Source organism: Notechis scutatus, chromosome 2 (genome assembly GCF_049901735.1).
Source record: "Notechis scutatus isolate UNSWTSFEM ecotype Mainland chromosome 2, rNotScu1.2, whole genome shotgun sequence".
NCBI lineage: Eukaryota > Metazoa > Chordata > Lepidosauria > Squamata > Elapidae > Notechis > Notechis scutatus.
In genome coordinates this window covers 162,312,681-162,339,205 of record NC_142010.1, presented here as the reverse complement: position 1 = coordinate 162,339,205, position 26,525 = coordinate 162,312,681, and the positions used below count along the sequence as shown (strand labels likewise).

The window sequence follows — 26,525 nt, the reverse complement described above, 5'->3', positions numbered from 1 at the left end:
CTATAACTACTTACCATTTTCAAATATAGTTTGCCACCTTGGATAGTTTTAAGAATGCTAGTCACACCAGGTTCAATTCCACTTGCAATGAAAACTCCTTGTATCAAATGATAAAGCAAAATGTTCCTAAGAGCGTTTTGGTCTCCTAGTGAAAAAAATGCAAAAGATATGGGCACTGGTTAGTCTAACCCACTGCTACAAAGAGCTTACTTTCCTTCAATCAACACACTCCTTCAATACTCCTTCACTTCAATACTCTGTTTTTTTTAAAATTCCAAATTAATCAAAACTTGAACTTAAGATGAAGTAATTAGCAAAGAGATTTTATATCTTGAATGCAATGGAAATCTTATAAACAACAATAATAGTATATCTAATTCATCTTACAATTCCACAAAAAAACACAGAGGTTTTCAATTTGGACTTGCAACTGGATTTTATGCACTATGGGAGAGTTCAAAGAAGTCCTCCTCTTGACATTTTCCAAAACAACAAGAAGGAAAACATAAATTTTAAAACAAAATAAAGCAAAATTGCAACTTCTTTGAAAATAAATCATTTATTGAGATCTAACATATAATTCACAAGTGAGAACAAGCCAAAAATAGCTCATGTACCAGAAAGAATAAGGATCTCAATGTCACAGGATGACACAAGAATGGAAAATGCTTATAGGTAGGATAACACTATATGTGGAAGGGGGAGAGGTTGGGTTTGAAAGAGGTTAGGAAGGAAATCATAAAGTGGTTATCTATGTGTTTTTGGATCCTATCCTCTACCCCATACAGAAATCTAAACTAAATCAACCACAACAGTTAGTTGTTGAAAACATATTCAGTGATAACGAGACTACCAAAATCTCTCTCTCTGCCCTCCATCTTCCCTTCTCCTTCTCCCCACCCCTTCCAGCCTGGAAAGATTTATTCTTGAGACATCTCTACAGATTTCAACACATTTGTTGTTTTATGAAATTTTCCAAATACCAATGAAAATCTGACTGGTGTGTCCTTTTCCCCCCGTTTTTCAAAATACATGAGCAAAATCCTTCATTATCCTAAAATACAATTCATTTGATCCTGGAAATTTAAATTTATTCATAATATAACTCTGGTCCTTCAATTTATTCTATTCTACATAGCTGCCTGGTGAAATTCATATTACACTTCTGATATAAGAATAAACCAAAAGAGATGGGTAGAACTGTTAGCACTTTTTTGACTCAATAGATAATGTACTTTCCTTCTTCCTTTTATTTTCAACATATCTATAGAATTTTTTTTGTTCTTGTTGTTAGCTTTTTGACTAGTTATTTTCTAGTTGTTATTCTTCTTTGGTGACCTGTCTCAATTTCTATCTCTTATACCCTGTTTCCCTGAAAATACTACCTATCCTGAAAGTAAGTCCTAGCTTGATTTTTACATGTGCCCAGTTTAAGCTCTACTCCCAAAATAAGCCCTAATTAAGATCCTGCCTACTCGAGTGCACAGGTGAAAAATTCACCTAGGGTGGGAATGGGAGGGTGGAGCTGACCTACTACTTACCTTTGGATAGTTGTAGTCAGGCCTTGCCAGCCCATTTCTTCTGCAGCCGGCTTTCCTGAAGACCTCTGTAGCTGATAACATCGATCTGGAGCTCTGTTATCAGCTGCAGAGGCCTTCAGGAAAGCCTTGCTGGCCGCAGAAAAAGTTCCTGAAGGCCTCTGACACGAAAAGGAGGGTGACGCACGCAAGTGAGGTTAGTCAGTAGATGACATCCCCCGAAAATAAGACCTGGTGCCTTTTTTTGGTGGCAAAAATATATATATAAGACAGGGTCTTACTTTCAGGAAAACCCAGTATGTATTTTTCAGATCTTTACCAAGCTATTTGGGCAGCTATTTTAATTTCTTTTGTTAACCTCTTCTTTGAGAAATTATTTATGATTGTTATTAGTATTACCTTTTTTAAGAATATAAGACTACACAGTACTGAACTTCTGCCATAGATTCATATAATAATTGCTGCAATACCCCACTCTCTTTGAAGATTAATAGATGTACATATTAACTTCAGATCCTTTTAAAATCAAGAATTCCAGACTTTTATGGTCACCTTTCAACACTGACAATTGGTCAGGATCAAATCAAGGAGAACATTGTCAGTAAAACATAAGGAATCTTCTGGTCACTTAAGAGAGCAAGAGGCAGAATATATTGCCAAAGCAATAATCATATACCTATAAGGTATCAAAAACAAAACATAAACAAATATGAATTCCATATAATAAAGTAGTGCTAACTTTTCATGACCTCTGGACAAAATGGGTGGTACCCAAATCAGAGGGGGGGGGAGGGGGGAGGGGGGGCAGTGTCAGCCCTGGAGGCCATTCTTTTCTCTCTTTTTTTGGTCAAGTTTTTTATTTTATATTACATATACATATCAATGCATGAACAGTGTGACACCTGGGTGCCATACATTTTGTTACAAATAATATTATTACTCATGATTATTACATTTATCCAGCTTATATATTTCTAGTAATAATACACATTTCATATTGTAATAATAATAATATTCATTTCATATTGTTTGAACATACCTGATACAATTTCTAAACCTCCCTCTTGTTACTACATTTATCTTATTATGTAAAAATGTGTATACTGTTATTCCCCTTTTCTCTTATTTCTGTCTCTATTCTAACTTTTACTCATGTCACCATTATATTAAAAGATGTTTCCTTTCTGTCTTTCATCTCTCATCTGCTTTAATACTTTAATTCATCATTATTTCATTATTCAATGTTGCAATATTCAATTCTGATGCCAATCACAATATTATTTAAATATACAGAATGATTCTATTCATATTCTATACATTGATCCAGTCTATATGATTCTGCTATTAATACAACTGTTTATATTAAAATATATTCTTTCATTATTTCATTATGCTATTTGACTTTATTATTTCACTGTTAATCATATTATTTAAGCATATTTAATAGTACCATCGTTCAAATTCTAATTTTCCCATTTTAATACTTAATTCTTATTCATATGCCCCATATTCCACTCTTCACATTTATCTCTATTAAAATATTGTCCTTCATTATTTCATTATTATTTCATTGTTCAATATTTCAGTATACTATTCTAGTACCTATCACAATACATACAAAATAATTCTATTCATATTCTTTGTTTTCATCCTGTCTATATAATTCTAACGTTAATACACATGTTTATGTTAAAATATGTTCTTAAATAAAAATAATTTTTCTCTTTTTTTTCTATCCATCAAAACTTTTAAGTCTTCTTTTTTTGACTTGCCTCCCATATTCTTCTTTTGGATCTTTGTCTCTATTTAGATCTACATCTACATCCTGACTGTTCAATCTAAATATTTCTCCCATCCCTACCCTCTTCCACTGTTTAACTTTATGACTATCTGCTCTAACCCCTATCTCAAACCCCAAAGCATCTTCCTGCTTCTCCAATTCTCTTTTTAGATCTATTGAAGTGTTTTCCCCTTTGTTAGATTCATCAATCATTGTTAATGTTATTAGTATCTCCTCCTTGTTGTCTTCTTTTTGCTGATTTCCTGGTTCTGCTTTTCCTTTCATTCCTTCTGCTGGCTCTTTATTTTCCTGAGCATCTTGGTCTTTACTCATTATCCCTTGTATAATATTTTCCAGTTTTTCATCAATGCCATCTATTAATTCCCTAGTCGCCTTATGTTCTTTCTGTATAATATCCTTTATGCTTTGAAACATCAGCTCCATCTCATTTAAAGTTCTGCTCATTTCCTCCTTGTGTTGCATCTTGTCTTCTTTTAATGAATCCCACTTTTGGCCAATAGCTTAAGAACCCTTTATTCAAAGCTGAGGTTTGAATAATGCACACTAGTCACAGTTCTTTATGTCCCACAGATAATCAGTCAGTTCCATTTAAATAGTCTAGGGAGTTATCCAAGCCTTCTTAAGTCACTTTTATAAGTTCAATCATGTAACATAACATCCAGAGGTCATTTTAATTGAATATCTTCCATGTTCTCATATTTAAATCTCCAGTGGTCTTAGGGTAGGTAAATGAAACCCAGTAAGTATTTTCACAGTCCTTCAAATAAATGTTCTCAAGCTTGTATATTTTCCTCTCATCAGCAGATATCACTCTCTACGTAACAATATATCTGATTTTAATTATTTTGAATTGTAATTCAAGTATAAAAGCAGTGTTAATTTTTTAAATCCATAATGCCAGCATTTTTTAAAAAAATAATGTTTATTGAAAGTTTCAAAAAAAAAAGAATATTTTAAAAAAAGAGAAACATGTTCTCACATTTTGTAACGTTTTCATAGTAGTGTACATTTCTATTAGTGTCAATTAAAGTCATTTGCTACAAGTAAATCTATAACTTGTTTCCGAAATCCTTACTTATTTATGTTATTATTACAATTATAATACAATATTTATTTAATTATATTATTTTACATATATACATAGCTATATATACATTTATCCTTATTTCCATTTTTCCTTGTTGTTTGTTTAATCAATTTCACTAGACATCTTTACTTCCTTTTTATACAACCATTTGTACCATATATTCCAAATTGTAAAAAACTCCCCCTCTTCCTTGTTTTTTAGTAACATGGTTAATCTAACCATTTCTGTGCATTGGTGGATTTTATTAGTTATTGCCAGGTCCGTGGGTATCATTGTTGATTTCCAGTTTCTTTTCCTTTCGGTTTGGTAATTTTCTCAAAGTGCTTGCTGCTTTGAAAATAATTCTGAGTAAATAGTTCCGCTGAACTTTTTCTTGGGTTGTGTTTTAATAAAAAAGAATCCTCTTACCCAATTCCACACTGTTTACCAAAATTCACTCCAGCACAAATCTTAAATGGTCTCCGGCTGTACCAGCTTCCTGGCAGCCATCTTTGGACAGCCTCTTCTCTTCATTGTGGCTGAGAGGGAAAAAAAGCTCCGGGTCAGGCAGGAGAGATGCGGGTCTCCATGACTTTGCAGGGCACCCCTCTTTGCTTTTCTGCCCCATAGGGCAGCTTTAGCTCCTTTCGGAGGTCATCAACATGGACAACTCGGCATGAGAGTGTGAAGACCTGCTCTTCATGTCTGATCTTGCCGCGACGTCAGCCGGATGCTCAAGACCATCTTTTTCTTTGGATCTTCAGGGCTGCCACATTTAGTGGGAAAATGGGAGGGGAATTGCATGGAATTGGTGGAGATATATAGCCATAACAACATTCTTTTCTCTAGGAGTCAAGGATGTTCAGCCTGCACTTGGAGAGGTGTGACTTGGATACAGATTTAGGAGGGAGATTAATGGAAGACTGCATTCAACTGCCCACTGGGCAGCTTCCAGTTTAAGGTCATGCTGTTTGGGTTCCAGGGAGCCCCCGCAGTTTTCATGCAGCTAATTAACAAACTGCTGCATGAGGATCTGTACAAAGGGATCATAGTTACACATAGTTTATCTGAGCAACATTCTCATATTCAGTGAAATGCAGGAAGAACACATTACGTTAGTATGGCAGGTATTGAAAAAACTCCTAGCTGCAAAGCTGTATGCAAAGCTCTGTACGTCTGAATTCCATAAGACTTCCCTGGACTACCTGGACTACCGAGTGTCAAGTGAGGGGATCAAGATGGATTCAGGAAAAGTGAAAGCAGTGCTAGACTGGCAACCCCTTCACACAGGCAAGCAACTCCAGAGCTTCCTGGGGTTTGCAAACTTCTACAGGCAATTCATTCCAGCATTTGCAGAGGTGGCACTGCCCCTAATAGAGCTACTAAAAGCAGGGCCCTTGGGAGGGCGGAAATGACGCCATGGTGACACAATGGAATCCCTAGGAGCTCCTGGGGGGCACCCATCAAAATCCTGACAGCTGGTGGTCCATCTGAACCTAATCATCTCAGACAGGTGATCATCGAGGAGGGGACATTCTGTAGATCCCAGGGATACCACAATATCCCTGGTAGATCCAGGTTTAGCCTCTCTAGCCAACTGAAAAGGAAAGTGGTCATTGCAAACTGCTATAAGGCTGGGGCAGCTACCGATGGAAAGAAGAAAGGAAGAGTATGATCGAACTGGGTGAGAAATTTAAACTTTTTAAACATTAAAGGAAGAGTCCCCAGGAAAGAACAGGGAAAAGAGAAAGCCAAAATTAAAGGTGGTGGTGGGTAAATCCCCCCCCCCCCGGAAGAAAGTGTTGAGGAAAGCAGTTTCCAGCATAAATAGAAAGAGGAAGCCATTAATTAAGGATTAAAGGACAGAAAACCTTTTAAAAACTGGACTGGATTTTTTGAATTTATTGGACTAAACTAAGAAGACTAAAAAAAGAAATTTGGATCTTTTTCTAATTTAATTTTCTTTCCTGACTTTTTAAACTTTTAAACATTTGCATTTAAATATAAATTTTGAAAGATAACAGAACTGTTAAAGTTGAAAGGGAAAGCAGTGTAGCAGTGCCACTTGCAGGGAAGAAGAATTTGAAGACAGAGGGAGAAGGGAAAAAATAACTATTTGATTACTTGGCTGTTTGACCTTGACAGCTGGAGAACGAGGAGATAAAGAAACATTGTTGACAGACATAGAGAGCTACACTGAGAACTTATATTGAAAACAGTGTAAGTCTTGGACAGTATAAGAAACAAAGGAGATACAAAGAAACAGAAGATTAAGGAACTTCCGGTTTGTCGGCTTCAGCAGCGGCAGGGATTCGCGATAATGCGCGATCCCTGTGGCGCTAGCCGTCTTGGTGCCTCCGATCCCGACGGGTCTGGAGGCTAAGGCTGCCCCATAGAGGCAGCCGAAGACAGGGGGGATCCGGAGAGGGGTTTGGGGGTGTTGCAGACCCCCTCCCCAGCCGGCAAAACCCCCTTTTCTCAAGGCGGTGGAGCGGCGGTCTGTAATGGCCGCCACAAAGAAGCCGGCAGCTGGGTAAGACTGTGCAGGAGGAAGAGGGAGAAAGTTTGGAAGAGAAAGTTTTTTCTTGGCTGACCCAGGACTTTAAGATACACCTAACATCCTGAAAACTATGACTTTTTGAATGATACTTTGTTTCCAGAGGAGAATTTCAAGCGGCAAATTCGAGGTGCTGAAAGGGAAAGTTTACTCTCCTTCCCTATGGAATCAACAAATGGATATTGAGAAACCTGTCTTTTTATAGAAGGTAAAAATTTGGCTCCTTGTTATAAGTGGGAAGGGAGAAGACAAAAAAAATATTAAGATCTTGTTGGAGGAGATGCCTTGAAGATTTTGAGACTAGAAATTAATTGCAACAAGGCTTTAAAATATAGATTGGGCTTTTCTTTTCTTTTTATTGATATTACCCCAGGAAGAGAAAGTGAGAACTTTGTGCTTTGTTTGGACTGATTGATGACTCTGGGACTTTGGGGAACTGTTCCAACTTTTGAAACATCTTAGTTGTTTTAAGAAGAAGAAAAAAAGAAAAGATTTACAATGGCTTTACCTGTTGATGAACTTAGAAAGGAATATGGAAAAATAAAGAAAGAAGGCAAGGACGCTGTGAAAGAAGCCTTTAATTTTTTAGAAATGGTGCTTGCTATTTATCAGCAAACACAACAACAGATGGAGAAAGCAGAAGAAGAAAAAGAAAAAGAAAAAGAAAAAGAAAAAGAAAAAGAAGAAGAAGAAGAAGAAGAAGAAGAAGAAGAAGAAGAAGAAGAAGAAGAAGAAGAAGAAGATGCCATCTTTAATGAATCCAAAAATTTAATTAAGAAAGAAAGGAGAAAGAGAGGAAGGAAAATGAAGGACTTAAGACTTAAAAAAACACCCAAGAAAGAGAAAAATAAGATGCAAAATCAACACAATGTTAGAAAGCAAAAGAAAAAAGGAATACAACAGAGAGGGGAAGCTAACAAGGCAGAGGTTAGGAGAGGGGGGTAAAAAGGTCAGGTGGGATAAGAAAGGAAGGGAAAAGGGGGGAAAAAGCCACAAAGGTATAAAACAAGATGGGACAAAGGGTAATGTATAATTTCTTTAAAAAAGAAGATTCTGCAAGGTACATAAGATGGTATTGTAGTATTTGTATTAGAAATAGAAAACTAGAATGTTATAAGAATTAATAAAAGATTAAAATATTGAAATGTTTAGTAATGATAGACTTTAAAATTTAACAAAATATTAAAGGGAATGTTTAAAATATTGAGTTTAATTAAAGAGTTTAATTGACTATTGTGTTGATGTTATTATAAACTTATTACTGTAGCATTTGTTTTTGAAATAGATAATTGGAATGTTACAAGATTTAATATTTAGATTTATTATCTAATTATGTATTTAATCATTTTGGATTTATTATTTTTTCTTCTTTTTAAAAGTTAGTAGGTAGAATGTACTAAGCAGAATCAGATTGGGTACTAGGCGTTATTTTAAATGTTAATTTAGGGGGACGATAGAAAGGCATCATACTCTGATTAGTGATTCCAGGAGAAATCCTTTTTTTTTACTATAGGGAATGAGATAAATGGATAATTTGGAAAGAATGGACAAAAGATACAAGCACAATGATTTAAATTAGAATGAATTAAATAAAATAGAATTAAGAAGAGTGAAAAGCGGGCAGAAGCTATATAGAAGATATAGAATGGTAACTAAGATAGGTAATGGTATATAAGATGAGCACGAATTTAATTGAAGTCCATATAGAGAGAGGTAATCTGGGGCCAAGTTACTTTCTAAAAAGAAGTTTTATGTTTTTGTGTTTTGTGTGTTTATGTCTGTGTGAGAATTAATAAAACCTTGGAGGAATGTTGGATGAGAATAACGGTAACCAAGTCAGAGAGAAATGAAGATGATAACTATAAATTGGATAAATATAGGAAAAAATAATAATAAAATTGAATAAGAGTAAAGAGAAATAATGAGAAATTTGCTAAGAGATATTTATATGTTCATATGGAAATGGTGTAAAATAGAATTATGTTGTATAAAATAATGTTTTATTCGACTTGTAAAATTTATAATGGAAAGAGGTTTTATGTATTCAATGGTTAATGATGGTTTGTTTGTCTTTAAAATTAATAAAATTTGTTTCAAAAAAAAAAAAAGAAACAGAAGATTAAATCTCTTTCTCATGAACTGTTTTCATTGCATTAGCAAAGCTGCACTCTGGAATTTAACACAGGGAAACCACTGAAGGCTGGGGATGCTGAGACCTGGTGACATGTGGATTATAACTGGATAATTAACCCATACCCTTCCTGTTTTTTTTAAAATTTTATTGGGACATAATACTAGAACAACTTTATGGATATTACAACATTTTTTCTTTTTTTTCTCCTATGCATATTTTTCTTATATAATCTTTTTTCTCTTTTTCTTTTTCTCTTTCTCAATTTTTAATTTTTGGGGTTTTTTCTTAACTTTTTAAGGAGATTGGTATCCTTTTTTCCAATCTCCTTCACCTTTTTATACTTAGCATAATAAGAAAAGTATCTTTTGAGTCATTTTTACTTTTATTTCTTTTTTCCTGGAATTTTTTAAATTGGATTTTGCTTTAAAATTGCTGATTTTCTCACTGGATTTCTACAGTCCCCCCCCCCTTTTGGAATTTATTGGATTAAAGCATAGAAGAGCTCGAAGAAAGAAATCTGGAGAAAGATCCCATTGCAGATTAGAAATTGATTTTGAACACAAAATGGATTACGATGAGATTATTAAGAGACAACAAATACAATATCAAAAAATGAAAAAAGCAACAACATCCACCCCATCTTCAGCCTCCTCCTTGGCGGCTTCCAGCCCAGGAGGACAGACATCTATTGATTTGATGTTACAGCAAGAAAAGGCAATACAGGCAGAATTAAAATGATCCTACAAGCATTACAAGAGCAAATAGGGAGAATGGATGAAAAAATAGGGAATGTGGAAGGAAAAGTAGGCAACATGGAAGGGACAAAGAAAGAGGCCAAGATGGACGATGAACAATTTAATACTAAGAGAAAAGGAGTACATTAAATACATGGAAAAAGAATTGAAATTCTTCTTTGAGAAAAATAGAAAAGAGAAAACTTCGCTACAAAACGTATAGGGTACAGCAAAAGTTTATATAAAAGGGCTAACAATAATATATACGGGAAAGAGAAACAGAAAGAAAAGACAGGCAGAAAAGATACTTCAGAACTGGCTCATGTTCCTCCACACTGTCCAACTCTGCTGCAAGCTCCGCAGGCTGCTGGCGGACCACGACACTAGCATGGGTATTTCCCTTTAAGACTAGGGATTAAAGATCCCTTTAAGAGGTGTTTATATAAGGCAGCCATTATAAAGGGGGTGTTCTCTCTCCTTGTGTCTAGTATTCATTGCAGAGTTCTCCGTGTAGAGAATAAGAAAGTGTGTTTGTAAGTTATTTTGCCTACCATGTTTATTTCTGTATATAACTGTTGTAGATAAACCACCACTGTTAAATGTATACATCTGTGTGTGCTGTGTTTTGCTCCTGGGTTATCTCATAATGGCAGTCATGCTGCAAATTCTCTTACACAGTGGCACTAAAAATGGTGCTTCCAGCCGACCAATGGTTTAATGAGAACTGGGACACTCTAACCATGAGAGGGGCTAGCTTGGAAGGGATCTAAGTTATATATCCCCACCAGCTTGGGACTGCAAGTCTTGCAACATAGCCACAATTCATGACTGGCTGGTCACTTCAGCTTTCTAAAAACCCTCCACTTGGCCCAAAGGCAGTTCTGGTGGGCGAAAAGCCGATGTGGAGTAATATGTAAAAATTTGTGCCACCTGCGCCACCATGAAGATGAGGCCAAGAAAACCTCCTGGGCCTCTCCAACAAGTGGCTAACCCAGCCAGCCCTGGGAGGAAATCATCATGTATTTCATCATAGAGGTCCCGGAGAGTGGGGGGAATACAGTCATCTGGACTGTAAATTGACTTGTTTTCTAAGCAAGTCCACTTCACTGCCTGCTCAGGATTACCCTCAGCAAAGAAGCTGGCAAAAATGTTCATCAAACAGATTTATTGATGTGATGACCTGGGGCATTGCACAAAGGCAACTCAGCCAGAGAATAAGTATGGGTCCCTTTATTAGCTCCAACTTTGCCCCGAGTGCCCCAGTTACCTTCCAGTGTGGAGAAAAAAACTCTCCCATGAACCTGCAACAGCCTTTGGCTGCAGATATTCCAATCCAAATGTTGTAACCATTAACCTTAAGTTATAAATCCAACAAGGCAAAATAAGGTAATAAATTCGGCAGGGCAAGATAAGGAGTTTCAGAAGTGAAGTATCACAGCAGTAAATCAAACCAGTTGGGAGTGTGTGAACCCCCTCTCCCTTGTTCTACCTCTCCCCAGTTCTATCCAGCCTGATTTTGTCCTTCCCCAGTTTCCTCCACAGCCTCCTCTCCCACTCCCTTCAAGCTGTTCGTCTTCCTCCTTGGATTCAGACTTCGACAATTGGCTGAAAAGAGTGCCCCACAGGGTGATCTCAGACAGAGGCATCCAGTTCACCACTAAATTTTGAAGAGAGTTCCTGAAATCCATCGGATTGACCCAGGGGCTTAGCTTGGCTTTCCATCTGAGTACGAACAGAGCCACAGAATGTACAAACACCATGATAGCTTAATACATAAGATGTTATGTGGATTATCAGCAAGAAAACTGGACAGACCTGCTGCCTTTTGCAGAAGTGGCTTACAACAACACGGTGCATAGGTCACCAGTGGCATGGATTTCAGGCCACCAGTGGCATGGATTTCGTTCCCATGCCCGAACTACCGAGAGAGCCACTCTCCTCCATGACTCTAGGATGGAGTCATTAAAAAAGGGCTGGGAAGACACCAAAAAAGTCCTAGCAGAAGCTGCTGAAGCATTCAAAAAACAAGCCGACAAGCACTGATCTCTCCAGCCCCCCTTCCATGTAGGAGATCGAGTCTACCTGTCAACCAAATACATTAAATTGAAATTGTGCAGCAAAAAACTAGGACCTAAATTTTTAGGGCCCTTTCTGATAGTGAAAATAATTAACCCAGTAATAGTTCAGCTTAACTTCCCACGCTTAATAGGAAAAGTGCATCCAGTCTTTCACAGCAGCTTGCTAAAGCCTGCTGTCAGTTCAAAACTGAGACCACAAAAGGGACCAGCACTCAAGCCAATAGAGGTACAAGGGGAGATCCATTATGAAGTTAAGAGAATTTTAGATTCTAAACTACATAAGGGTTGATTGACAAATACCCTTTGTCTGAGGCTACCTGGGTTAAGAGCTGGGACATAAAGGCAGATAGTGAAACAATTCCATGATAAATTCCCTGATAAGCCAAAGGGTCCTCCTGGGGGGGGGAGAGGGGGGAGGGAGGGAGGGAGAGAGAATACTTGCCATGGAGTCACACTTCATTTTATTTGGGGGGGAGGCTCACCAACAGGAGGGGAATGGCCATTTTTTTTTAAAAAAAAATCCAAGTTTAATATATAAGATTTAATTTATAAAAAAGAGGAAAAAAGAAATAATTGCATTATTGGTAATTAGATTTTGCTGCTAAACTTTGGCAGTATAATGTTAGAACCATAAAGACCATTTTAAAAAACCAAAATGACCAGGAGAAATAACATTACAATTCACATAATGCAAAAGAAGAAATGAAATAATTCATTCCAGGGAATGCCCTTATTTATCTTTTTATGACTTACTTATCAGAATTTCTTTCTCCTGTTCAGTCAAGCCTTTGAAAGCCTCATTTGTTGGAATAAAGAAAGTCCAATCACCAGGCTGGGACAGAACCTCTTCTAAGCCTGCAGCTTCCAGAAGACTAAGGAAAGTGCTGGCGATGAAAACAATACCAAATATAATATATCTCTTGCCATTTGACAGAATATTAAAATGAAATTGTACATAGAAAGAAGAATGTGCAATATTGTCAATATCAAAACCATTTTTATTTTGTATTCAGTTTCAGCTGCTTAATTCTGCTTGTTATGAATTGCCCAAATAGCAATGCTAGACGGACATAACCGTAAATTGGAGGACTAGTCACAATTTTTCCTCCAATGGTCATAACTTCAAATAATCAATAAATAGGCAGTTGATAAGTGACAACTACCCATACCCTAAAGTCTTGGGAGACCTCCAGGGTACCTTCCAACTCTGTTATTCTATTATTCTTGGAGCAGGGCTAGTATAGTCTTATAATTGGGTGCTTTTGCAGTCTTCAGCTTGAGCTATCTGTATGCAATTCCTGTAGAAAAACTCTAGACAGGTGCATAATGGAGAGGCGGGGGGTAAAAATGGACCTGAACTCTTGAATTGGATTACTGTGGCTAGACACCAACTGTCTTTCAATAAAAAAGTTGGGGTTAGGGTAATAATTCCTAAAAGGAACAGATTATTCTAAGGATGATGGAAGGCAGCTATGCTCACCACTATACCACCAATGCATTTATCAATTATTAGAAAACTAAAATGATGGCATTTGCCAAAAGACCCAAGAGCCATTCTTGGAACATAGATGACACAAAATTGAGCACATCTCCTGATTCAAATACCAGAGGGTAGTCCGTCCTTCTGCTGATAGTCAGAAAGCTATAACTGTGCTGCACCACCATAAATATTGCAGAAAATGTACTAGTTGCTTATCTGTCATTCTTAAATTCTCTAAAACAAGAGGTGTACACTATATGCCTGCCACACTCAAGTTATTCAAAGTCAAGCCAATAACATATTCTTTATGGTTTGCCAACTGAGCCCCTTCTCCAATTTTTACCATTAGAACCTACACCAGGGGTGTCAAACTCAAGGCCCACAGGCCGCATGAGGCCCACTGGGTGCTTAAATCTGAACCATGGACCCACCCTGGAAACAGCAAAGGACTGGCCTGTGGTGCCTCAGCCAACAAAAACACAGCCCAGCTGGGCTCCATTTGCAGCCATGATTGATGGCCTCCTGGAGCCCTTTGCCAGCAAAAACGGAACCTGGGGCCTCCCAGGGCAGCCTCCCTGGGTATTGTGGTTTGCTGGCAGCCTGCGGAGCTGGCAGCAGAGTTGGACAGTGGGGAGGAACATGGGCCAGTTCTGGAGTCTAGGGAGGGCTCAGACGAGGGATCTGCATCCGACACAGAGATGGGCCAGGGCCATCTGAGAGTTATGTGCTGAGTGCAGAGCAGGGGTGGGTTTCTACTGGTTCTGTCCACCTCTGTAGAACCGGTAGCTCTGAAGAGCAGCAGACATAGAACCGGTTCTATGTCTGCTGATGTTTTTGCCCGCCCACCCACCCGGGCTTTTACCTGATCTTTATTTCCTGATTTTTCAACTTCAGCTGCCGAACAAGGCACAGCTGCAGTTAGAAAAGCAAGAAAAGAGGTCTGTTTCAAAGGCTACTTCTCTGCAGGCAGCTGCTGCTGCTGATTTACAGGCGCACGGCTTGCAGCCTGCAGGGAAGGTCGTAAATTCCGAACTGGTAGTTAACCCTGTCGTATCCCACCCCTGCTCCAGAGCCTCCAGAATCTGACATCAGCAAGGAAGAGGAACAGGGGGATCCTTTTCCACTGTGCGCTTGTGCAGAGCTGCCAGAAGGCAAGAACAGTTAAGACAAAAGGGGCGACTCAGAAGTAAGGCTTGGAGATGATTGGCCCCTCCCATAAGACATAAAGGAGGAGCAAAGGGACATGAGCCTTTGCAGGAAGCAACTTTGTTCGTTCTGGTCGGTTTAAACACTGAAGCTCTGTGTTGACTGTGCTCCATTTGGCCTTGTACAGCTAATTGGCAATTTAATCATTGGTAGCATTTCAAGGGAGTTAAAGGTAGGTGCTTATCAGCCTTATCCCAAAAGACTGTGGCACACTTCTGTTGGACTATTCGTAAACTGTTTGGGACTCATTATGGGCTGTGAATGCATATAATTCACAGCCATTGAAATAAAACAAAAGGTTTTTGGGAACAGCGTGTGATTGTTACTGTCTCAGGAAGCCTTGGTCAGAACACTGGGCTCCATTTTTGCTGGCCAAGGGTTCCAGGAGGCCATCGCGACTGAAAACGGAGCCTCAATGAGTGATGTTGAGCTGGCCACATTCACCCTGGCCATGCCCCTGTCCCCCAGGTCAAACACAACCCTGATGCGGCACTCAATGAAATTGAGTTTGACACCTCTGACCTACACAATCCAAATTTCTAAGATCAGCCCTTCATATTCTAAATGTGTTTCTAATGCCACCTGCAAATAGAAACAGGCCTCATGAAAGTGGAAGATAGTGTGTAGATGACTATACTCAGCCATTTGCTCAGACTTTCTTTTCTTCCCCTTGGTCTTCTCCGATTAACTGTGAGTGATCCACATGTAAAAAGATACTGCCAACTACAACAGAATAATAGAGTTGGAAGGGACTTTGGAGGTCTTCTAGTCCAAACCCTTGCTCAAGCTGGAGAACCATTTCAAACAAGTGGCTGTCCAGTCTCTTCTTAAAAGCCTCCAGTGATGGAGCACCCACAAACTCTGAAGGCAAGCCATTCCATTAGTTAATTGTTTTCCCTGTCAGGAAATTCTTACCCTTGAACTTTTCTCAGGTCTTCTTATCAGCATAGTATATGATCTTTCCAAAGGGTTCATTAAACAGCATGTAGCAGACACAAATTGGACGTAGCCAGGATCCCAATATTTATTGTCAGTGAATCCCATAGGTAATCTGCCTCCCCTATGGCATAACTAATCTTGAAGTACCTAAACATAGGAGGACCTTTACTCTGGCACAAAGTCATGACCTCCCCTCAGGTATCTTTGAAGACTAATACACCAAGATTCCTTACTTAGAGAGGTAATGCCCCTATAATCTGAACACACATAAATAACAGAGTACATGCTTCTTGATGACTGTGCTACAAAAACATTTGTATTAGCTCATCTCACCATTACTTCATAAACATCCAAGGTGCATAGGACTATTTTATACCTCTCAATTCTATACCTTTAGATATCAACCCTACATTGTTGCCAGGTTCTGCATAGCAGTGCTTAAAATTGGTCATAGTATGACCTGTGCCATAACTTAAACTTAATGAGCATCTATTTTGTCATACTAGAGAGCTCTGTAATTTGATTAGACTTAGATTAAATATTAACTTCGGTCTATGACTATAATAAGAATTTGTTTTGACTAAGGTAAATGTCCCTACAAAGAACAAAACTTTGTTTTTCTCAATCCTTTTCTGGAGCATCTCTAAATTGTGCTGGTGTATTCCTAAACCAGAGTAGGATAATGTATTTCTGGAACAATACATAATTTTTGTAATTATATACTAATATTTACTAACATTTGTAATATTAAATATGAAAAGCATTATTGTATAGCTTCATATTTTTGCTCTCCTTCCTCCTAATAGTTAAAAATTCTTACTATACCTGAATCGTTTGTCAGATCTCAATACTTCATGCAGAGTTCTTTCTGCTGGTTTGATTATTTGCCTAAAAATATGGATAAATCCATTTCTTCCCTCTTTGCTTCCTCGAATCATGCATGAATTTTCAATACACACAGCCTAGCAATACAAAAGACAAACAACATATGAGCTAAATCTCACTGGAAACTACATAAAAACATTTTGTATGGAAATGTTCAAGTAGCGTAAAATATTATCCATTTAGTTCTTGTGCAAGCAATCTGCTAAAATAAATATAATATTTTCTTTGATGGCTGAATAAAAGGCACCATGAAAATAACATCATTGTGATTTTAATAACTTTTTCTGAACAGGTCAAAAATGGTCATTCAGGCCCAAGCATAAAAACTTTAATCAGTAAAGAATTGTGTTCTATCTGAATAACTCCACAGAAACTAAATCTTTGGAATCTTACTAAGGCTGTTGAATCCAGAATCATAGATTTTCTTTATGAAATAAACATAATATTTACATTTATTTATTATAATAAAATAAAATTATAGTACATGAAGCCATGCTGCTTTCAATCTTTCAAACGAAGCTTATCTCCAAGAAATACTGTACCACACTGTTTATGCATATATTACTCATATACTTTTGTCCCAAAAGTTATGTTATTTCATAAATTTCTTCTCTGAAAAAATTACCTTTAGAAACAAAACAAGCACATTTTGTTCCTGTTTTAGGACCAGATTCTGCTCATCTTGAAATCAGTGTCAATCCAAATAGTCAATTAAATCAAGGACATAAATTGATCAGAACATGATATTGAGTTTAGATACTGGATTTTGTGCTGATAAAATTCTATATTGAATAAATCCACCAATATTCTACTTTCATTTCCAAAGCTGGAAAATTGCTCCCGTAATACAGATCAGGAAATGTATTCCAAACAAACAAACAAAGAAACAAAAGACCAACTACAGCATTTACAGCTACCTATTGCACAGACTGATTAAACATAAGGTTGCTGGAAACCATATCAAATTGAAATTTGGTTACCCAGTCAGTTCCATTATTTTATACAACTATCCCAGCTGAGTTTATTCATATTTTCCCTGCATGTTCAAATAACTTACTTTCCGCTCTCAATATATAGCCTTAACCTTTTTAATAGGCTGTATGGCATAACCATAACCTTTGACTGAAATATGATGTACATAGTTAAATTTTTACCATCTTTTACTATAATAATTTTTGAAATCTTTAATTTTACTTACTGTTCGATATATAAATACTCTTAGTTTCTTTCCTCCTAGTGTTTCCAAGAATTGTCCATTGTAGAGATCATTCAAGCCAACTTTCACTTTCAAAATGTGATTCTGCAGCATCAGTTTAAGGATTCTCTGATCCATATTTAAAGTATCATCTAACAATTTTTTAAAAACATAAAATCTACATTAAGTTTTTTGTGGAACGAAAAACTTTTGTGGAACATATCCATGATATTAATTTTAAATACAAGGGGCGTGCATAAGCGCACCAACGTGCCTACCGTCCCTGTCCTATTGTTTCTCTTATTCTTTTATTTTTCTTATATGTACCCATTTCATGTATTCACAACTATGTATACACTTATACTTATTATCTTGTAAACAATTGGCAAATCAAATAAATAAATAAATAAATAAATAAATAAATAAATAAAATAAAATAAAACGCTATCTACACATAGTCATAATTTAGGGCTCAGCTTTTCACATCAATTTTAACATGCCATCATTTTATCTTAATTGCATGTACATGATCACCAAATGTCTTCATAAAATCACAGAAAATATAATTTACAGCATTGAAACAAATCCCCTGCTCATTGCAGGATTCCAAATTAAATCATTCATGACAAATGGCTATCTAGGTCTTGTTGAAACACCCAGTGCACAGGAAGGATTCTCACAGGACATTTTACAACTCAATCAGCTTCATCTGCCAAAATCTAAAATTCACCTCCCTTACCATTCTCTTTCTCCTTCTCTCCCATAAGTTTTGATCACTTGGGGGGAAAACATTTTAAGTTCAAACTAATGTTTCAAGTGTTCTAAAACTAAACATACATACTGGCTCTCCATAATCACAATTACACTTTCTTTATTTCTCTATTTTCTCTATTTGTTAAAATAGCTGTCCTTATCTGTTTGAAACTTTCTTAGATCCTGAACTTGTTAAGCCTTCAGCTTTTAAATTAAAATCCTATGAAATAGCATTTCCCCCTTTCTTAATTTCAAAAAGAAGGCACTTACTGAGTCTTCAATTTTCCCTGGCTTTTGGAATATTTCTCAGATTCTAAAGTAATCAAATCATAAAGTTCTTAAGAAGATGAGGCTTTTGCCAAATGTCAATGCAGGCTGTATAAAAGCGAAAGGTATATTGTAATTCCCTTGGCTCTCTAGCCACTTGACCGCAATCAATCACAAGAAACTAAATACCTGCAGTCTCCTTACAAAGAGCAGCTGTTCTAAAGCACAAATGGATTTCTATTCTTCCAGATAAATTTCTGTCAAACAGAACCATCTTCTGGCTGATGATTCCATCATTGTACTATTTCCACTTGCAGAGTCACTCATAGAGATGTCTAATTTTTTAGATATCTAAAAAGTCTGAAACCTTGATTTTACTTTGCTTTCCCAATGTAACCAATAGAGCAACAGAGAGTGATTGTGCTATTCTCTTAGACTAGGAATGAAGCATCAGCAACCAAAAGTATTTAAGCACATAATGGATTGTGAGCTTCTCTTGCACAGGCTCAAGCCTATTCTCATTTACCAGTTGCAACTGTTGCTATTACTGCTGGAACTTCACTGAGGCAATCCCTCTCACATGTTTTATTTTAACAGTCTTTTCATAGACGCCAGTTGAACTAATATATTATAGGGACTGGCAAATGAGGCAGCAGGAGGAGGAGGAGGAGGAGGAGGAGGAGGAGGAGGAGGAGGAGGAGGAGGAGGAGGAGGAGGAGGAGGAGGAGATAAAATTAAGATAACAGATTAACAGAGTTGGAAGGGACCTTGTAGGTCATCTAGTCCAACCCCCCACCCAAGTAGGAGACCCTACACCATTTCTGACAAATGGCAGTCCAATCTCTTTTTGAAAGCCTCCAGTGATGAAGCTCCCACAACTTCTGAAGGCAAGCTGTTCTATTGGTTGATTGTTCTCACTGTCAGAAAATTTCTCCTTACTTCTAGGTTTGAACCTTTCCTTGATCAGCTTCCATCCATTATTCCTTGTCTGGCCTACAGGTGCTTTAGAAAATAGCTTGACCCCTTCCTCTCTGTGGCAGCCTCAAATATTGGAACACTGCTATCATGACTCCCCTGGTCCTTCTCTTTACTAGACTAGCCATGGCCAGTTCCTGCAACCGTTCTTCATATGTCTTATTCTCCAGTCCCCTTATCATCTTGGTTGCTCTTCTCTGCACTTTTTCTAGAGACTCAACATCTTTTTTATAATGTGGTGACCAACATTGGATGCAGTATTCTAGGTGTGGTCTTACTAAGGCTTCATAGAGTGGTATCAGTACCTCACTTGATCTTGACTGTATCCCTCTGTTAATGCAATTTAGGATTGCATTGGCTTTTTTGGCTGCCGCCACACACTACCGGCTCATATTTAACTGGTTGTCCACTAATACTCCAAGATCCCTCTCACAGTTACTGCTATTAAGTCTGATTTTACCCAGTCTGTACTTTGGGTTTTTCTTGTCTAAGTATAAGACTTTACTTTTCTCCAGATTGAATTTTATTGTTTTTAGATAGGTATCACTGTTCAAATCTGTTGAGATCCATCTGGATCTTGAGCCTATCATCTAGGGCAGGGGTGTCAAACTCGTGTCATCATGACAACGTCACGTGACATATCAAGACTTTCTTCCCCTTGCTATTCAGGGTGGATGTGGGGCCAGCACATGATGCATCCAGCCTGCAGGCCGCAGGTTTGACACTCCTGATATAGGATGTTAGCTATTCCTGCCTGCTTAGTATCATCCACAAAAAAAGAAGAAGAAAGAAAAAAAGAAGACCATCTTCTGTTTTCTAATACATCATTCTTTAAAGTTCAAAAGATATGTCAGGAAAATTAATTATTCAGTTAGATGGCATTGTATTCTCTAGTACTCATAGAACTGCTGTGCTGCTTGTCACATGCTTGTTAATAACCAGGGATGGACTACTACTGGTTTGCACCAGTTTGGGTGAACCAGTTGTTAATTTTATGGCCAATTCAGCCAACTGCCAAATCTCATTCCTGGCTGGCCCTGCCCACTCCACCCCTCCCCACCCAGGAGTCCCCATATGGTCTGTTTTGGATCGCAGGTAAGTGCAGGGCCCACATGGAAGCTCAAGGAAGGTGAAAAATGGGCCTCCTGGAAGTTCTGGAAAGCCCAGGGAGGCCATTTTTGCCCTCCCAGAGGCTCAAGGAAAGCCTCCGGAGCTCAGGGAGGATGAAAACGGATCCCCCATGGCCTGTTTTCACTCCCAGGGTGGTGCAGGAGGCTGACTAGGCCACTCCTACCCAGCAACCAGGCAGAGAACCGGTTGTTAAATTATTTGAAGCCTAACATATTTTAATTTTAAAACATTTGCTATCTTCTACCCTGGTTTTTAAAAACATGGTTATAGAAGTTCATAGGAAGGGATCTTGGAGGTTTTCTAGTCCAACTCCTCTGCCCAAGGTCTGGAACCTTGCTTGGAAAATATTCACAAACAGTTTGTATTCATTTCACCCCCACCCCCACCCGCCCGCCAGCAGCCGCTTCAATCCACAGTGTCCCGTTCTGCCTGCCTGCCTGCCTGCCTTAGTTTCTGGTTGTTTGGGAGCAGCTTTTTTAATTAAAAGTTTTATTTGGGTTTTCACAAAACATACAAGTACAAATAAAATATCTTTTTTTGAGAACAGCATGCTCCCGGATTATCACTTCTCCATAAGAAACTCAATTACATATTCATCTTGTGTATTCTAATCCATATCTTATAACTATTTTCGCAATTTTCTCAATAGTTTTTCCCTTTCCTTGCTTTCTGTAACCTTATTTTTAATTATTTCATTCCTTTCTAAGTTCAGTTACATATCTTTTTCTAATTTTCAGTATCTTTCTAATCAATATTTTTATACTTTTGTCTGTCCTGCTTACAATTTCATATTTTCTTTTCTCATAAAACAAATTTTCCCCTGTAGTTACTAAACTGGAGTGTAACACCTTTGTATCTTTTAATTATTATCCATTCAAATCTTGTTTAAAGTTTAATTTATGCCTTTACAGTTATAACATTCATTTTCTAACCTCTATTTTATAACACATAACTATTATTAACTGAATTCTGTTTGGTACATTCCCTTAAAAATACACACTAAGTTCTTGAAAAAAAAGTGTGTGTGTGTGTGTGTGTGTGTGTGTGTGTGTGTGTGTGTGTGTGTATGTGTATATATATGTATAACATTAGTAAATGAAATAATTATTCTATTCGAGTTCAGTTCGACCATTAATATTGATAGCAATCTTTTACATTTCTATTTAGAACATTTCCATCTTTTAAGAAACATTTCATTACCTAATAATATCAGTTGTCATTCACTTTAATCACCTATATTTTATATTTTACTCATTACTATCTTTAAACAGAAAACAAAAAAATAATTATTAACAGTAGTCAATAAAATTATTCTTCTTATTCAAATTCATCCTGTCAACTGATATTAATTTCATTAAAAATCTTTCATGTTTCTTTTCAATTATATACTTTTTTAAAAAAACCATTGAGAGCCTTATTCTCTTATCCTCTTTGTTTCATTTAATTACTAACAAATATTCCATTACATAACAATGCAAATGTTATATGTCATCTATCATATTTTCTAACTCTTTTCTATTTCTAATATAACAATGCTATCTCATGTACCCTTGCAGAATCCTCTCTTTAAATTAAATTTTTAACCATTGTCTCTGTGTCTTTTAAATAGGATTATACCTTTAATTCTTGTACGTTTTTCCTGTTTCTCTATGTCTTGTTTCTGTCCTTTATAACTTCTTTTCCTTTCCATCTTCCCCCTCTTCTTCTCCCTCCCCTTTTTGTTCCCTTTTCTATCTGATTTTCCCTTCTGTGATCCTCCTTTCTGCTTCTTCCTAATGTTATAGTTACTTTTCAAATTACTCTTTTTGGGGGGTTGTTGCTTCAAGTCTTAAGTTTTTAACTCCCTTTCCCCCCTTTCCCTTTTTCACCCTGCTTAAAGTTGCTTGGTCATTAAAGATGGTTTCTTCTTTGTCCCGCCCTTCTTTTTCTGCAAGCATTTCTTGTTGTTTTTCATAGTTCAAAATCTCCAGTTGATTTTATTTCAATTCATTAGGATCCACCATCCAAGATTCCAGGAATCACCCAATAATCCCAAGCTGTTTCTTGCTTTTCTCACTTTCTCTTTCCAGGGGCTTTGTTAACTTGTAACAAAGTTTCAGCTACAACGTATCCTTTACAACAGGGGTCCCCAACCACCGGGCCGCGGACCGGTACCGGGCCGTGGAGCACTCTCTACCGGGCCGCAAAGAATTTTTTTTAAAAATGGCGGCTTTCTTCACCTTCGGTGAATGCTGCTGGGATCGGGATCAAGGACACAAATGAAAGAAGGGAGGGAGGAAGCAACCGAAGCCTGTCCTTCTCTCTGGGTCAGCTCTCTCAGTCGCTCTCTCGCTCCTCCACCAGCCCAGGAAGAAACTGCTTCAAAGAAGCGGGGCTTTTCCTGTTGCCGCAGCGCCTCAAAGCGCCCGTTCTCCCCCCCCCCCCCGTCCGCCCGCGCACGTGCGCACGCGTCGAGGTTCAACCCAGTGCTCCGTTCTGCCTGCCTGCCTTCGTTAATGGTTGAATTGGAACAGCTTCGGCTGAGTAAAAGAGGCGAATAGTTATTATTCTCAGCCGAAGCTGCTCCCAAACAACCAGAAATTAAGGCAGGCAGGCAGGCAGGCAGAACGGGACACTGTGGATTGAAGCGTGGCGGGCGGGCGGGGTGGGGGTGGGGGTGAAACGGGCGCTCAGGCTCAATAGCTGCGGCGACAGGAAAAGCCCCGCTCTTTGAAGCAGTTCTTCCTGGGCTGGTGGAGCAGCGAGAGAGCGAGCTCTCCTTCTCTTCTCTCCCCCCACCCCCTCCCGGTCCTTGCAAAAATTTTCTGCTTGAAACCGGTCCCTGGTACAAAAAAGGTTGGGGACCACTGCTTTACAAGTCTTGTTAAAGTTCCACTATCAATTCTTTTTACTTCCAGGTGGTCTCCTCCATTTTCCCAGATTCCACTCTCTTTTTTTTTTCTTCCCCTCTGCTTTCTTCCTTTTAAAAAAAAATTCTTAAATTATCCAAGAGTCTTTATCCCTTTGACACTTTATTTTCAGTTAAAAATAGCCTGTTAATGTCAAAGTGGATTAATATCAATTTCTTGTTTAGATCTCGTCTTCTTAACATTCAAAGTCAATTAAAGCTGTCAATGTGAGACAAAAAAAAAAGCCAATTCTTTTTCCTTTCCCTTTCTCTTTTGCCGCTTTAAAGATCTTGTTTCGGAATAGTATTAGTCTTTATAATTCAAGTTCCAGATACCTTAAATAGATGTGTTCTCCATTCAACCCGATCAGTCAAACTTTCTTCTTTAAACTTCCTCCTGCACAATCTTGTCTGGTCGGGTTCTTCTTTGAGGTGGCTATTTCTGACCACCGCTGCAACCGCCTTTGGGAAAGGGAGTAATGGCCAGCCGAGGAGGAGAGATGTGGCTCTCCTCAACCCCACTGATGACTCCCCCTTCTTCACCACCTCTACGGGGTGGCTTCACCCCGAATCCGGAAGGCTCGGGGCACTCCAGCGGCAAGCTTGGATCAAAACCGTGCATGATCGCGGATTTCGTTCTGTCGCCAAAGATGCCCAAACCGGAAGTCAGTATTCATTCATTCTGTGGGGAATAACATGCTGCCTCTTCCTTGGCAGTACTGCAACTAGTTGGCATTGTGGTTGGTGAGGCAATCATCAATGCTGGTAGTCTATTCCTCCCCAGCACAAACAGAAAAGGTGGTAAGATTTTTTTGCTAAGTCGATTGGTCAACTGATAGCAACCAGGGCTTGAGAATGAAGGTCAGAAAAATCAGTTGTCCCTTCATTTATCTTGTATGGTGGGGCTAATTTGAGGCTAAGATGACACTTGATGCTAGAAGGATCAGCACTTCTTGTGGTGCAGAGCCAGGAATAAATTGTTTGACACTGAGGTAAATTGGATCTGGGTTGCATAGCAAATGAGTTGAGTGTGTCTATTATGTATATGTTAGAGAGCCTGCCAGCTATGCCTTCGTACCAAAGATACAAAAAGGCAGGTAGATATCAGCCCATAAGTATCCATGAAATTAACTGGCAATCAGAAGGCATTATGAAAATATCTTGATTTCTCAAAAACTACAATTTCAACTTGAAAATTTTGACATTTTAGATCAAGCCAAATCCAAAACAGCTAGGGGCTTCCTAGCAGTTCCAAAGTAGCCATCAACAGGCACACAGAGATAAACCATACCATTTAAAATATATAATCAAAAGTCTAGGGAAACAAGCAGCCCAGATCACACCATTACTTAGATGAGCAGAAAACAGCATCAAGTAATCAGGAAAGAAACAATAGAGCTGATTTTTTTTCATCATGATCCTCACTATGATGCCATAATATCAGTGGCGGATAATTATGTCAAAAGCATGGAGAAAATAGTAAATGGTAGATTAAATTATTAAAAGCTGACAGCTATTTGAAAATCCTGACAAAAAATAGGACTCCAACTACTTCTCTCTTTAATCCTTACACAATTTTAATATGGCCCACCTACCAGAAAAAGCCCTATTCAATGGAGCTAGCAGGGTATATTCTTCTTCTGGTCGTAGAGATGCAGCCAAGCCAAGCTGAGCTACCAAGTCCTTGAAGGTAGCTTGGTGGGGGCCAGCAAGTTCCATAACTTGTTTAGCTAAAATTGAAAATAAAACAGAAAACAGAGGTTTGATTTGCTTCAAAGTTGTCACCAGACAGATAAATATTTCATATAAAATTTAAGGAATTATAGTTATCAATTTTGGCTATATATCATGACTCTCCTTAATTGAGACAAAAATTAGATCACCTATTGGTCCAGTCTGGTGACCAATAATATGAAAAATATGAGATTGAATTTACTCCTGCTTCACTTACCAGAATCAGGAATAAGCACTTGATCTATGAGATGAATGACACCATTACTTGTCACAATATCTTTTCGGTTCACCATTTTGACTCCATTGATTGACAAGCTTTCACCATCACAGCCAATTTCAACTGTATTCCCTTCCAAGGTCTCAAAGACTGCACCACCCATGATGGCTTCAGAACACTGAAGAGTATTTAAAATGTGGAACTTTATCAGAGCTGAATAAGAAAGAGAACAAAAAGACCCATGCTCCAATGAAAAACAAGATTATCATATTAAAGTATTGCAGTAATTTGGCTGTCCTCTCCTCATTCTGTCCCATCATAAACAGCCCTAAATTGAGCAGAGACACACTGATTGGTCAAAAGTTATGCAGTCAAGTAGCAAACATAGTTATCTAAGTCCATCATCTCTAAACACATTCATGATCTGATTTTTTTCCCGTCTTAGAAAAAAATAATTTGCACATTTATCTCTCACCATTTGTTCTGCAAGATGGGAAAGTAGCTTATCCCATCCCCCATTCCCTCCTCTTCCCTAGAATGGGGATTACATTCCCCATTCCCTCCTATTCCCTAGAATGGGGATTACATCTGAAGGCTTTTTAGTTACATTAACACAGAGATTTGTTGAACTGAGTATCCTTTGGTTATGGACAGCTTGTATCCATATTTGGCTGAACCGGTATTTCTTTTTTTCCTCCCAACAATCAGCTGTTCCAACGATCAGCTGTGCTGGGATACCCCTTGTGTCAGGATTCCAGCAGCCAAGCCAATTAAATCATGAGTCTTGAGCCAAACTTCCAAAACTTCAAAAGGATTTATTGGGAGTTAACATGTCCAGCACTGCCTGGGTGTAGCCGACTCTGAGACACATAATTCATTGTCACCCTTGACCCTGGTTTTCCTCCACCCCCGGGTGTATCATAATTCATATTCTCCAATAAGACACAT

At 38.1% G+C, this 26,525-nt stretch overlaps 1 protein-coding gene across 4 annotated transcripts in view; it reads right to left on the bottom strand.

The window, feature by feature from the left end:
* POSTN (periostin) overlaps positions 1 to 26,525 on the bottom strand; it is an 80,198-nt gene that overhangs the window by 19,928 nt on the left and 33,745 nt on the right. For all 4 annotated transcript variants that reach the window (XM_087957137.1, XM_026675487.2, XM_026675488.2 and 1 more), the window contains exons 8-13: positions 25,578 to 25,790; positions 25,222 to 25,356; positions 17,617 to 17,765; positions 16,359 to 16,495; positions 12,662 to 12,792; positions 15 to 145 (exon numbers count right to left, since the gene is read on the bottom strand). In XM_087957137.1, coding sequence (XP_087813263.1) covers positions 15 to 145; positions 12,662 to 12,792; positions 16,359 to 16,495; positions 17,617 to 17,765; positions 25,222 to 25,356; positions 25,578 to 25,790 — 896 coding nt within the window. The remainder of the gene's footprint in view (positions 1 to 14; positions 146 to 12,661; positions 12,793 to 16,358; positions 16,496 to 17,616; positions 17,766 to 25,221; positions 25,357 to 25,577; positions 25,791 to 26,525) is intronic.